This window comes from Euwallacea similis, chromosome 7, assembly GCF_039881205.1.
Source record: "Euwallacea similis isolate ESF13 chromosome 7, ESF131.1, whole genome shotgun sequence".
Taxonomy (NCBI): Eukaryota; Metazoa; Arthropoda; class Insecta; order Coleoptera; family Curculionidae; genus Euwallacea; species Euwallacea similis.
The window spans coordinates 1674534-1690419 of NC_089615.1; the positions used below are offsets into that span (position 1 = coordinate 1674534).

A 15886-nucleotide genomic window follows, 5' to 3' on the forward strand; every position below is an offset into this window, starting at 1 on the left:
CAAAAGGCCACTGCGAAATCGAAGATTCCCATGGCGAAGAGTACCTTCGATGTTCGAATAAAAACGTAATTCCCTGCAGGTCGATAGAAATTCTTCTAGGACCGGTGCACCACGGATGGTTGTTGTTGCGGTCCAAGGCTCGGAATACCATCAGGCCGGCGATGACGCTGGTTGCAGAAAGTACAGCAGAAACAGCGTCGTCGGTTACGATCTCCAAGTGACTGACTCCGCACCGTGCGTCGGCCAATCACAGTCTTCCTCTCTCATGGCCGCTCCGCAACTAAGACGCCTGCAACTCTTAAGTCTACTTAGTCTAACTTAAGACTTCATCGTGAGTAGCTAGTGCCCTAAACGTGAACGTGGAGTGATAGGGCTCACACAGCCCTGGCTAGATTTGCCATGGCGACTGGTAAGTCTTGAGTTCTACTAACATCCCCCATCTCTCATCTCCCTTACCTTCTCGCCCTTTTTGCTTCGGCGAATAGTGCTCCATTCTTCCTTATATTTATCGTGACGGAAGAGATACATAAGTGGAAACTGAAGGACTCAGGATTAATCGCGAGTGTCCAAGTGCCCAAAAAGAACCATAAATTTAGACATCTGAGAAGAGAAATCTGCGACCTGAATTGCACAGTGCGTTCGCAACTTGAAACGTATTGTGACTTTCAAGACTGGTTCTGTCGAGAGATTGTGCCGACTTTTTCGCGGATCAGCTTCAGGCAAAATATTCCTTAAAAATCCTTGTCTACATATTTTCCCTTCTATGTACAGAGTACTAACAATTACCGCTATTGCTGGGAGTTCGACGCGCAATGAAGCAAGCAACCCGATTGGGATTAGGGGCAAACGCTTTTAGATATGATAAGACATGTCGTCTTTCCAGTTTCATGCCTAAAGTTAGTAGATCTAATTTACATGTTTTAAGCGAGACCTTCGTGGTATTTAGATGTAAAATTAACGATTATTTAATAGGCGACATCAGTATGCGATGAGACATCGATTGGGAAACCGCGGTTTTTATACTGATGGACTCGCCACTAGAAAATACTTTATTTTTATAACGTACACAAACTCATGTTGCTGACTCGTTTGAGTAAATTTAACGTTATAATATAGCAGTATTTATTAATTATCGATACGTGCTGGTCGAATGGAATTCTATTAGAAAATTAAATAGAAATTGCCGGAAATTTATTGCTCTGTTTGTGTGTGGCACTTTTGATCGAATGGTCTAAGTTCCTATACCTAAGGAAATTAATGTTAGTTGAAATGAATTAAAATTTAATTGAATCCGAGACCCAAAAAGATGCCGCTTGTTGAATTATAACATCAATGATGACATTTCATTTAACGTCCATTTCCATGGAAACTACCCATAAAATAACAATGGGAATGATGACAACGTTGTGGCCGATTAGCTAGGTAAATAATGATCCATACATGTATCATTATTAAGCTGTTGTTCAATTGCTTTATGAAACGGTAATAGAAATTCGTCTTTTTGATAAACCAATTGCGAGGTTTGTATCAAACTAAACCACTACGTGTTATGATTATATAATCTTATTCAGAGCGTTACCAGGATATTAACATACTGGCCCTCAGTAACGTCTTTCTCTGTACGTTTCTTTGAGGAAGCTGCGGTTACCCCCACATTTATTTGATAATAGAACCCGACACTTCTCATCGGCTTTATAGAGCCTCTAAGAAAATGAAACAATACTGAAAAAGCGAACCTTTAATTCAGTATTTATTATTTTAAATTACTACTTTTTCATTTGAAACAACTGCTAAAATCATTGCAAAAATTACTTTTATCATTTCGAAGTGGCTTACTGGCCTGATTAAACAATTTCATGTTCTAGAATGGAAATATAGGTCCTTAGTAGCATGTTCTACAGATTCCATTAAAAAAGTCACAGTTAATATTTTATTCAGATACGTTATATCTCCGTTAGATTCAATTATTTTAGATCTTCTAAATTTATACGATTAATTGCGGGTAATAGGTAAACTCTACAGGTCAGTGATTTTATCATAAAAAATTAAAATATTCTTTATAAGAATTATTGTGGATGGTTTCATTATATATTCTACATGTTTGAACTTCGAGCAAATTCCGAAAATAATTAAATGTACAAGGTGTTCCATTAGAAACAATAAATTTTATTTTAAGGAAAGGCACTAAAACGGGGAATGTATATCCTCATAAAGTGATCCTGTACATACAGTAAAAGCATTTATTGAATGGCAGATCTTATCTGATCATTTTTGATGTATAGAAGAAGAAGCTACAAACTTTTGACCCTGTTGCCTAGCAAGGTCATCAAATATCAGTAACAAACCTCTAACAATTATGCAATTAATATATTATCTGAGGTAACAAGGTCAATATTGTCTTCATTATGTGATCATATTACTCTCTTGGATCAACCTTCAAAAACTTACCATCGAACTAACCGTAATTATGATATAATCAGTTCATTTTAGTTGGGTTGAAAATGGAAATAATTATTGATTCGAAATTTTCAGGATAATCGGCAAGTTTTGAATTAAAAATAATGCAATTTCAAAATATGTAATTTAAATGAGGCGTTTCTAGCATGTTATCTTCGTGCAGTCACTACCTTAAACAATTATGTGTCGTCTAGACACGAGCTGCCAAACCTCCAATTAGCCAGACCGTGATTACTTAAGCACTTTCACTTCGAATGGCCCTGTACAGGGTGTTTCCTTAAACTTAGATTGTTTGTGGCCAGTTTAATGTAAGAAATGGAAAAAAATTTGAAATATAAAAGTTCTAGATTTCTAAATCGCCAAAAAATGTTACTGGATGACATAAAAGAACATCAAAAAATTGGGAAAAATGCTCGAAAATTAAATGGCAGACTCTGAAACTGAAACCTGCAGTCAAGTCTTTATCAAGAACTAGGAAATTTTCGTGTTGGCAAATATTCGAAGAATAGTGGAGTAGAGGGAAAGCTGCTTTGCAGGATACCTACACCTCCAGATAATCTAGACTCTTCGCTCTCAAACCTCGTCCAATAACACCGATTTTTAAAGCTGCACACTCATTCCCTGGAGGTTTTGTTCTATCAAAGCCAAAAATTAGCTTACAAAAACTGTGACTAAATTTGTACACTGAAATTGATTCCATGACAAATTACTTTAAGATTCTTGTTAACGACGCTCCATCTAGTATTCAAATGATAGCGGTACCTGACACCGCTGTTAATGGTTCGCCATACAAGCTATGTTGGAGTTTAATTGCCAAAATTTTTTCTAAGGTTCACGGCTTTTAGTGTCTATGCAAAAGTTATCGAAAAAGTTTGCACTAGCCCACCTACTAACTTTTAAGCATGAAAGACGAGGACCTTTCATCATCATTGTGTCCAACTATAGTTCGAATTATTAACCCATATTTTTAATAATTATTATTTGAAAGTAGCCAATAAGCAAACCGGTCTTAAGTGCTGGACAACATTAATGAAAATGGTGGCTTGGTAAAAGCATGTAATGTCATAAGTTATATGCTATTCCAACTTATTAAAATCGCCGGTTTCCAATTGAAACCAGACGTTTTTCCCCCGTGTAAATAATGGACAGTGATAATGCTTGAATTTAGCTAATAAATGCGATGATTAACTTAGTACTTAACTTAGTAACTTGTTAAATATTGCCAAATTCATTTTGGAATAGCATATCTACACGTTTACTAATATAATGTGATGTTTTCGATGGCATACATATATATACGGTTAGTTTTGTGTTAACCAATGATATTCTCCATTTCCTGCAATAAAAAAATACTACATAAGTTAATTAATTAAAATAATTTAAAAAATGATAGGTTTTCCTGTCTACCTAAAGGTTGCATGATTCTGATTTCTTTTACTAACTACTATACTTATTTATGACGCGTCCTGTATTTAGAGGGATTCGATGCTATTTTAAGATAAATTTGGCAACATTTCATAAATAAATTAAACACTTGATAAATTTGTATCATTTATCAAAATTAATTTCTGCTGCTGTCCATTATTTATACAGAGGATAACATTTGATATCCATGGCAAGCCAGAGTTTTTGATAAGTCAGAACAGCCTACAGCTGAATGTTGTTAATCATCAAAGTGGTTACAAATTTTTTACGGAAACTTAATATCTTTCTGATTACAGGAAAGCTCGAAGAACGTTTTATCCATACAATGACTGCAGATGAAGCTATTGTAGCATATTTTCAGGCTACATTATTTTATAACAATCAATTCATTATTACAGACGTTCTGTGCTTCCACATCATATAACACTACGACACCATTTGCTTTAATAATGCTCCTATTTTTCAAACTTTAAAAGGAGACTGAATATTAATGTTGTTACAACATCTGAATTGAACCGAAGAGGTCCTTGAATAAGCAGCTGATGGAGTTACACCTATTTCTAATCAGTATTTTTCTATGCAAATGCTTCGTATAGTGTTTGTTGTACGGTTAGTAATGAGATGCACTTCTATCCTTTCAATACATACATTATTGTTTTAAAAATAACAGTGAACGTATAGCGGCCAACACGAATTTTGTGTGTGGATTATGAAAAATGTTCAGGAGGTTTTGTCTTTACAGAAACATAGAGCATTCAAAAAATTATATCTATTTTTACAAAAACCAATGGCGTATCATATTTTTTGTTTGAAATGTCCAGGGTCACATCAATGGGAACGCCACTAACATAATCTTAAAATCGTTAACAGATACACCCCTTGAATTTTTGACATGCCATTATAAAACTCCCTGCAGAAAAGTTTACTAAATGTTCAATGGCAATAAAGAGGAATTAGAAATTCTTATTCTTAAAATTTTCATTGAATTTGGAATTTAAGTTCCTCTGCATTTGAAATCTTACAGGAAACTGCATGTGTTCAGTAAAACATCTACTATAAAGAGAAATTTACATGGCCTTTCCACACTAACCTAAATCCTTATTGATTACCAACGAAGTTTAAGGTTGTCTTCGATCATGAAACATCAGGAAATGACCATTAAACTACAGACATAAAAATTATAGCTCTTCAATACAATCAAATTCAATTTTCTTTGTTGCCCAGGAATGTCTTTCGACACAATCCTGCTGCAAAGATGATTCTGATAAATTCACACAAAGGGAACAATTGCAGATTATCTATTACATAATCTAGCAAAAAATATTGCCATGTAATCCTGTTTCCCATCAAACGCACTGAAGTTGTTGGAAAATGATAAAGCATAGATCTTCTTCCTTTCGTTTATTGCAAACGTAAAACTATGAAATATTACTTAATGCCGCACAAGACGTCTTTAAGTGTCTTGCACATTCTTTTTTCACATAAACCTTAATATCTTTTTAATTTGTTGTGATCGCAAGAGGAAGCGCACTTTTAGTTAAAAAAAAATTCATTGCGTTGGAGAATCAACCGCCCATTAATGCACTATAATATAGAACAAGCATATTTATTAATTTCCAGCTGGAAGTAATCAAAATTGATGACATTCATGAAAATAAAATAAAATTGTAATGCTTGAAATCATACAATAGAAGAATTAAATCGTGAAATGGCTTTTTTTAGGCTCATACCATGTCGTGAAATCTCTAAATAAGCATAACGCTTTTAATTGTATTGTGTTCACGAAAAATATCTCCAAACAATCTTAGAAGTTGAAACCGGAAGAGACTTTTATGTATAAACCTTGGTCCATATGTTGGGCCTTAGGAGGTTAAGCGGTACTTTAACCTCCAGAAACTGCATGCATGGTAATTTTGCCACCCACTATCAATATTCCCTTAAAATATTCCACGCTCCTTTGGCTGACCATACACGGTAAGCATTAAAAAGATATTACTCACGGCGCTTATGTAATATTCGAGATAAGCCTAGGCTGAACATCGGATAAGATCTGTCTATATGCAGAGACTTTGGTTGGTACTTGCAGGTTTCTTAGCCGTCTAAAAATTGCGTAGAATTTTGCAGGACACGTATTGATTGTAACGTAGAATAGCGTATCTTTCTGAAGTTTAAAATTCCAGATATTTTCGAAGATACCAGAGCAAATATGAAGTATCTTAAAACTAGTTTAAAGCTGTTGCAACAAAACAAAAATGAAATTGAAACTGTTGTGAGCCTATCGGTACCAACCTATAGGGGGCTTATAAGGTAGGGGACGGCCCAGGGCGGCGCACTTACCTGGTCGGCGATTTTTCTTAGGGGTAGAGAGGCGGTGATTAAAAATTGCGTCCATGGTGCCAGGCTTGCTAAAGCCGGCCCTGACGTTTATATTCTTATAGCAGTTCAAGTATAATTCTGACCTATTTAAAAACAAAGTGTATAAAAACATATTAGGGTCAGTCTATTCAGACATTAAAACCGAACAAGAACATGCAGTACGTTACCTTTACTGTTGCATTAATCTTTGCATTATATTCGGTCTTGTACATTTTACGATATATTTATCGCACTCTAAGCAATAGGTAATAATGAGCTGGTCATGACATTCATAAAATAACAAAAACGGCGTTGCTACTGCCTAAGTGTTGAACGTTTATTCACTATCGCGTTTTTTGTTGGTTTTTTTCACGTTCTCTTAAGATGATACAGAATTTAATCGGTTAGACTATTTGGCTTTGCCACAATTAAGCAGGCTGCCAAGCCTGAGAACTCGTTACTTCTTTATCTAATTTATGGTTTAGAAATTTGGTGGCTCTGATGGTCTCATTATGGAAGCAGTGGAACAGAGACATTTTTAACTTTCTTTACTGTTTGAAAAATCTCTTAAATCGAGAGAAATCAACGCAAATTGCTTTAAAATCTACTATTGAACATCTTGGATTTGCATAGAATACTTCCTCATGTCTTAACGAATTTCCAAAATCGCTGTATATATTTACATACTAGGACCAATGGTCAAGTCTCTGAACAAAAACTTACTAAATGAGTAAGAGAAATCAATACTCATGATCAAAATTTATGATTGAAATTCATTATGTCTGGCATAGGCATAGAAGGGCATAAAAAATAGCTACAAATTTACTTATAATTGAGACATTAAATTCGCATTAATACAACGATGATGGTCATAGTAGCTGACCACTTATTACCGCTAACTGTAACAAATACATTTCAAGTTCACGAACTTGAAGAACATAACTAGGAGTCTAATGCACTTTAAATTATTCAAGGTGGATGAAAAAGACTATAAGAAATAGTACGTCGGTGTTACAGATAGTGATTTCGTTTTTGCGATTTTTTCATAGAAATGCATCGATTTTTCTTGCTTTTCTTTTCTTAAGACTCAAAGCCTCTATAGTGGTCTAGCTAGCTCTGGGCAAAATTTTTAATCACCACCCCTCTACCTCCGAAAAAAACCGTCGACAAGGAAAATCCACCAACCCGGACCTTCCCTCCTCGCATAAGGCTGGTAATCTTTAACCTAAAGGTTTCACCTGCCGTAATATGAATAATCATCATGCAAATTGGACCAGATTGTTAGCAGAGTAATAATTTCTATAATCGTTTCATATAGAGTGTTTACAGAGAAAGTTCCTGGGTTAACTGTCACCAATAAATTGTAAAATTCCTTTCCCTTTCTGTAGAAGAAAGGACTGCTACAGAGATCGATATCTCGGTTATTTGTATACATAATTATTTATATAAATAATGGTTTCATGTTTATGTATACGTTCACCCGAAGTCGCCAAACTAGAAACGGGTGTTTCTCGGGATATTTTCAAGAAGTGCTGGGTATTGTTTTTTCGTTGGCAATTATGCCACAGGGTTACATTAATTATTTATACATGTTTCAAGGTTTACCTAACAAAACCCACATGCGGTTATGCTAACACAGAGACGTAACTATCATTTAGTCGGTATTTATTTCGTCACGCAGTTTTGCCCATGATTTGCACTCGTTTAAAAAAAACATGAAAGAATTTAATTACTGACGGATCAGAAAATAGATCTAGTTTCTGCGACCTTAGCTCATTGAAGGCGAATCATCTTAATTAACATCTTAATTACCTATGTAAGGCATGTGTACCGTGATCAAATAATGATTTTTAATAAAGGCTTAAATGGCATTAACGTGGAATAATTTCAAATTAGTCTCAAACATCTTGGGGTTTCGAGTTCAAGCCTTCGACGTTTTATAATTTATTGCTACACGCATAGCAGGAATTAATGCGGCAATTAACCATTGGTATCTCCACGAATGAGATTAAAAGTCAGTTTTTCTTTAATATTCTTAAGAGTTATTCACACTACATAAATTAGAGCTTTTCAGAAAATCTAATCGCTAAAGGAATATTCTTCTGTTGTGAAAGCCGCTGGAATACCTGGTATGCACACCCGATAACGTCTATCTGAGTCGACATTGACCGAACCGATACAATTTGTCGGTCCGATCCGTGTCAGTGTTTATGTTTATGTATAGCATATATACATGTATATGAATCATTCTTTATCGCCAACAGAAAACGGTTCTGGCATCAACGTAACATACAATATAAATTCTTAACAATCCGTCTTAGGTTAAAGAAGCTATAAATCCAGATTACATTGCAGGTGTATTATGTGCGTTAAAACTGGATACATTCTCCTGAACCAACAAACCCGATCTCTGACTTAACAGTAGCACCTTGACCTTAATAAATTTACCCAATCCGCCAGTTTACACACAAACTTGGTGCAGTTTACAATCGCCCGCCTGTTCTGTATGTAATTCCATTCCGACTACAACACTTTGCACAATCACTTTCTCTCTTGTTCGGCGGGGGCGCCGGTTTCGACCAACATATGGTATATAAATCCGCAGAAATATGATCCAATTTAAGGTTTACCTCACCTCCATCGCTGCTAAGTGTTTGAATTACTCATAATTATGCATCTATCAGTGATATTTGCGCTATCTTGTGGTAATTTTGCCACAATATTTGCTTGTTTTTGATCAATTGGGGTCAATGGTAGGTGGTTGGTTTAGTAATATTTATTTGTGCTAATGAGGATGCAAAAATTAACAGGAAAATGTTGCATTTGAGCTAAAGTGGTACTTGTGCGTGGTCCTTCAAACTCAATCAGCAATTTTGCGTGGAATTGACAAGGCCGAGAAAACCAAATATTGTTAGCTTTATGCATGTTTAACTAAAAATAATTTAATGTTTTAGTGAAGCAAATTTTTTACACTTATTGATTGTTCCTTGTAGCTACGCTAATCAATTAGCAGTTTCTATTAGCCTTGAGAATTATTTATAAATTTATGTCAAGCCCCTATGTAGGTACACTTTGTGTATAAATGATAATAATTGTTTGTAATTAGGCATTTAATCGTTAATTAACAGCTAGACTCTCAGTTTTCTCCTCATAAATGGCTCCGCTGGTGTTGAAACAAAAATTGCATTTTTGCTCGTCCGGCATTACATGATCACCAATTTGGAAGAAAACGTAGGTGTAATTCACAGTTTTAACATTTAAGCAAGGTCGACTCGAAATGTTACTTCCATTCAAGCAAAACCGACCAGCTTTTGCTTGGCAATAGTGAAAACTTATTTCACTTATTCTACGTCCAGTACCGGCCTTATGGGGAGGCGAGGTTGGACGGCGGCCCCGGGCGGCGAACTTACCTGGTCAGCGGTTTTTCTCGGGGGTAGGGGAACCGTGATTAAAAATTTCGCTCAAGGGGACCGGACTTGCTAACGGCGGCTCTGCCTCCATCTTTAATCCTACGTTTTAGTTAAAAATAAATGATCGGTGGAATTTTTTTCTGAAAACGATCTGTGAACTTACAAATACGACGACTAAAATTAAAAACAAATATTAGCCCGATAGTTTCACTTTTTGTCCATGAGAAACGTTCCGTCCGTTGTTCCACGATTGGATTGTTTGCTTAACAATAAATCAAATTCAAAGGCAAACACCTAAAAGGTGCATACATCGTGGGTTTTAAACAAATAGTTTAAGTATCTTTGACCTTTTGGGTAAATATGCTATTTTTAAACCAGACCTAACGGTCCTTTTATTTTGTTACAGGCTCTGACTCCTCATGACATCAACATTACATTAGCCCGCCAACCTCTATCATAGCACTTAAATTTTATTCTCGATATATAAAGATCAACAACTTAAATTACTTACTCCGGCAATCCATCACTTACAAGCCATATCTAGCACGTATCGATTGTTTTTCTCCGTTTATTCAGGCTTAATTAGATGCCAGCATCGGACATCTAAATTCATTGACTCATTCAAAACTCTTTTCACGAAGAAGTACTCTCGTTTATCGCCATCAGCATTGTAAAGAGATTACTTAAACTCTTTTTTCTCCTCAAGGTTTTATTATACTGATGGTATACCATGACTAGGGGGAACTTGAGATGTGCAATGTGCAGATAGTCAAGTGCTGGAGCACAAGAAAATTGCTCTTCAGTGTCAAGCTACTGGTTAACCTGAAACAATTTTATGCATATAAGCAAAAACCTTCAGAACTTCTTTGCATCAAGATTTTGTATAGACGGATTACAATGAGGAAAAAGATCAACCAGCGCGCACCATTAATGTGTTGGTGAGCTTGGTTCCTGAACGTTTTGATAACTAAGAAGCCGATACTAGCAATGATTTATCAAGTGCAATAGGCAGTATGTATATCAACTTTATAGTGGGTGTTGTGATGTAGGAGTTGGGATTAGTATAATTAATGGGAAAGAAATGTCATTCGACCGGTTTCAGATCGACTTTGCAAAATGGACAAAGTTTGAGTCATCAATAAGGCTTTAATGCGATGCTTGGAAGAACTAGTACTTTGTTATTAATTTAAATCACCATTAAGATTTTTAAGCAAACTGCAAACAAGATAAACGTGTTCGTTGTCAGTTTGCGAACTCTTAATTAGTACCCCCTACTGAGTATTCATGAAGGAGGCACTCACGTGTAGTGCGTAGCTTTTCCCTAATTTGACATTTTGAAGTATCTATATGTTTTTTAATAATTAATCTTTCATATCAGAGTCGAATTAGTAATGTATTAACAAAGTCAGACACAGGTGGAAAGGATTGGCTTCGAAGATGCCTAGGGAACGCAGAAGAACCTGAAAGTTTCCTTTACTTTTCCAGTTCTTCTGTACATAGTCTCTTGACAGTCTTCAGTTGTGAAATTGTTTTGAAAATTGCGAAAAAATTATCTGACATGAATTCACGTCAGATAATTGCGATAAATGGTTGTACTAAATACAGGGCTGCTGATGATGTTATTCATTGCATGTCTACCTAGATCTCGCTTCTTGTATTATTTGCTATGCACCCGATTGTTAAGATCGAATTTTGCAGGAATGTTGAGAGCTGGCTTCTAAAGCTGCACTCTCAAAAGTCAAGGACGACACTAAAATATGTATATGGGTAGATAATTACGCATTCTAATAAAATAACGATCGGAGAATACGCTAGTTCAACCTATCTCCGGCAATTAAATCGCAGATAACCCGTCCCGAAGGGAAACATAAAGGGATTTAATTGGGAAATTTAATGTCTAGGCAGATATTTTGCATCCATGCACCGATAATTGGTTTATAAAAATTTGATTTTATTTGCTTCGATGCAAAACCTAATTATACTGCTTTAATTTGCGTCTATACTCTGTCTAAATGTTGAAGAAGTTAGTCATCACAGTAGGTCACATAAAAAATGGGTAAGAAGTAAACATGCATTGTGATTACAGTGGTTCAAGATGTTAGTAAATGGTCAAAATCAAAACCACATTAACTATATATATACACATATATATATTGAGTTTAAGACATATATTCACCGACTTTTTTGAGTTAAAATTGCTTTGCTAATCCTAAATTTATAACATAACGTCATGGGACGCGTCATGGAAATGTCAAACATCTATTTTTGTTTAATTTCCAGGCCAATTGGGTTTTAAATGATTTTTATTTAATGAGATACAGTATTCACCGATTTATTAAATCTCAATTTTCTCAAAAACTGTTAGAAATTTCGACTTTTAACAGGAGTACCTTTCTTATATAAAAAATCTTCAAATTTAATATTTTTCCTATAAAACCGTCAATAAAATTAAGTATAAAAAAGTTCAGGCATTTCTTAAGCACTACTCCTCCTGTATTACCCACCCTTGAAAAAAATATGGGATTTTTCATCTAGGGATTCAGAAAGAGCACAAAAAGTTACAATAAATTACAAAATTTCATTACTTAATCTCAAAACGTTGCGAAAATATTAATAAAAAACCATCATCAGAAATCAACATTTCACACTGTGTATATCGAAAACGAAGCGTTTTTCGATAAATGTTTATATGAAGTTTTCATCATATTTTGGAACCTAGAATACGTGGTTAAATTTATGGCACTACGTTCAGAAACACCTTGTATATGTATATAGGATATTGGGTACATCGATGTAAATATTTGAAAGGATGGTAAAAGGAATTATTTTGAACCTAGTTAACCTAACATACCTACATATATGTGTACCGAATGTTATAGTTTTTGAAATAATGTCATTTTTAATATCTCGTGATTTAATCGTGCTTTTCTAAAAGTATTAAAATATATAAGAACAACAAGCCTTTTTAGCACAAAATTGTACTAAACTTTTTTTTTCCCTATGAGATGGTCTTTTAAATTAATTTAACAGAAAGGTCTAAAATAGCTCAGTAATTTACCTAGAACTTAATGAACAGGAAATTTTAGATCGTGTAAAAGCAAACATTAAAATTCAAACATAAAATTCATCTAAACTCTTCGGTCGATTTTTTTTAAAGGGTAGTAAAAATTCCTTGGTCTATGGTCTTTCAGTCATCATAAAAAGTTTTGCATTAGACGTTTTAAAAATTAGAAAAACTACTCTTGATAAGTATAAATACCCTCGAAAAGCATTCGCCAAAACGTAAGTTATCATTTTATTATCTAACTTAGATAATTTAGGAAAAGCAGATTTTTAGAAAATACTCGATTTATTAAAACATTAGAAGTAATGGTTAAAAAGGTGAATATCAACAGAATTCTTTCTAATTCAAACAGTTTATTTATAGTTGATGTTCAAAATGTGATCATCAATTCGACACAAGTAAAAAGTTGGAAAAATGTGATATTCCCTGCAAGAAAAAATTGAAATAATAAGATTAGCTGGTGCTAGAACGGGTACTTTTCGTGAAGCAGCAAAAGATTTGAATCGATGATTCCCAGAGCGAAAAATTAGCCATATAACGGTTACAAATATTAACAGATCTTTTGATCATTGTGAGACAATTATAAAACTACCGAGCTAGCAATGTAATTGCGAGCCTTGAGCAAACCAAGTAATTTTAAATTACTTTAATGCTAATCCGCATTCAAGTTTGAGGGATGCTAGCAAGAATTTAAACATTTCTAAAATTCATATCTGGAAATGTTTAAAAAAATGGTAAAAAAGCTTTTAAACCAAAATTTCTTCATTTACTTAAAGCTAGAGATCAAAATCTAAGAATAGAGTTTTGTTTATGGCTGCAGGGTATGTACCAAGAATATCCTAACTTAAAAAAAAAACATCTTATACACCAATGAAGCTACATTTATTATAAACGTTGTAGTATCCGCACAAAATAATAAAATCTGAAGTAATCATAACTTGAATTGGATTATGGAATATAAAGGACAATACTCCTCAAGAGGAAACGTTTTTCTATGGTATTGTAAATCAAAAGACTATTGGGCCATATTTTTTCAAGGAAAGTTTGAATGCTGCTCGTTTTCTGAAATTTCTATAAAATGAATTTAGTGACATACTTAAAGAACTTCCTCTTGATTAACGCTACAGTTTGCATTTCCAACTTGATGGAACACCCATCCATAATGCGGTTAATACAAGAAATTGATTAAATGATTTATTTATTTTATTTTTTAACGTTTAAGAGCAGTGCTTTCCTCGTTATTGCTTTTTAGGAGAAATCCGTTGTCTATTTTGATGATGACGTCTTTATGGTTTTTGTTGTGTTGTTCCCATATAACTGCTATTCGTACTTTTGATGTTTCAGTGGTTGTAGTTGGTAGAAATGCGTGATGCTGATTTAGTAATACTGTTCGCCTCTTATTAAGTATTATTGGACATATTTGCTTCCATTTCGTTTGTTAAATTATCCATTGGGTTGACTGTTGCTTTTTTTGTTGGGTTCATAGTTGATGGAGTGCTGCATGGTGATGCCTTAGCCCTTCTTCTCTTTTTGGACTTCGGTTTTTTGAAGTTTGAGATTAATCAAACTGAGTCTCGGGATGTATCCTGATCTTGATCCATCACGCCGTAAATTACGGCATTTTATCACCCACTTCAACATTATTAGAGAGTTGTAAATACCCTGAATAATCCATTTTATTTAGATATGAAGGCTCAAAAAAAAAGAAAAAACCCGTTTAGCACTCATATTTATTCTTTCACACACAATCTATCGCTAATACTAATATTTAATCCAAAAAACTGTTTTGCCTCAGTTAATAATTCATTACTCTATTTTAAATTGAAATTAACATTAATTTATTGTAGAAAAGGTTAGTTTTTTGTATTTAAACAGTTAAAAGTTCTTTAATACTAGTAATACATTTTTTCTTGAACAACCTCTAATCAGTTTTATTGTTAAATTTTTTTTGCAAATTTTAAAACTTGTTTACATAAAAAAAACATGTTTTATTAATTTTCTTGAACACCTTCTATAACAGAAAAATAAAAATCGCTACAAATGGGTTTTAGGTCGTTCTAAATGAAAATCTGTCTTCATCTTTATTCTAAAAAAGCCCTAATGGTACTTTTTAAAATTTGATTCTATAAAAATGCACGCACTTAGCCATGATTATAAGTGAAGAGTCATCGTACCCACTAGACAAATACGTATTTTGGATATCTAATTAACAAAAAAAAACGTCAAAATTGACCAAAAAATAAAGATTTTACAAGGGTGGTAAATCCTTAACCCGGGCACACTGTATATATACGGTATATTATTATTTTATTTACTTACTCACGCTAATCTGTTAGATTTGATCAAAATTACTGCTATCAAATTCAGAAATATCATCACTGTTACTTTTTTTAAGTAACTAAAAACTGAAAAAATTATTTCTTTTGCATCTTTTGGCAGCGGTGACTTTCTGACTTTTGTACCACTTTCGCTATATACACTTTCTTCTATTGCAAGAACATCCAAGCACTCCATTTTACCACAATCTTCACACGAATTATAGTTCTTTATTCACCAAAACTGTTTTTATTAGAAAAACTTATTTGTTTTACTTAAACTAAATACAATGGGGATTAAACTACCAGCATAACTACTTAGAGAAAATTATGAAGCAGAGTGATCATATCTCGTAGTTAGAACAATTATACTATATTATCCCTCATCCCTGGGTCCTAATGGGATTCGGCTATTCATGGCGCCAAACGTCCATATATGGGATAACATATGGACAAGACAAAATGCGAAGAAATACAAATGATCACATGAAGATGCAAATGGTCTTGTTATGTTATGGATGGCTACATAACTCACGTTCAGAGATAATCGGAAACTATCAGGTCCATGCAAAAATCGATTTTATTTGGGCGACCTATAGGTACCTGAATAAATTCCTAACTAAGTACTATTAAAAAAACCAACATTTATTAGAGCTATATGTTAAAAAAAAATTGTATATGAAACGCATATTGAAATTTACGATTAATAAGATATTTTAATATTTTCAATGTATTAGACCACTGGACGGTTTATCAGGCATCTCGCCATCGCTTTTGTTGTTTTTGTTTGTTGCTTATGGTGATGACTAATTTCTTCAATATTTACATTAATTATATGTATCTACATCCAATATTACAAA

General features: G+C 34.0%; 1 protein-coding gene across 1 annotated transcript in view; it reads left to right on the top strand.

Moving 5' to 3' along the window:
• The window catches only part of dpy (dumpy), a 155213-nt gene continuing 139327 nt past the window's right edge, over positions 1-15886 (top strand). Inside the window, exon 1 of the mRNA XM_066391702.1 lies at positions 1-409. Coding sequence (XP_066247799.1) covers positions 400-409 — 10 coding nt within the window. The 5' untranslated portion in view covers positions 1-399. The remainder of the gene's footprint in view (positions 410-15886) is intronic.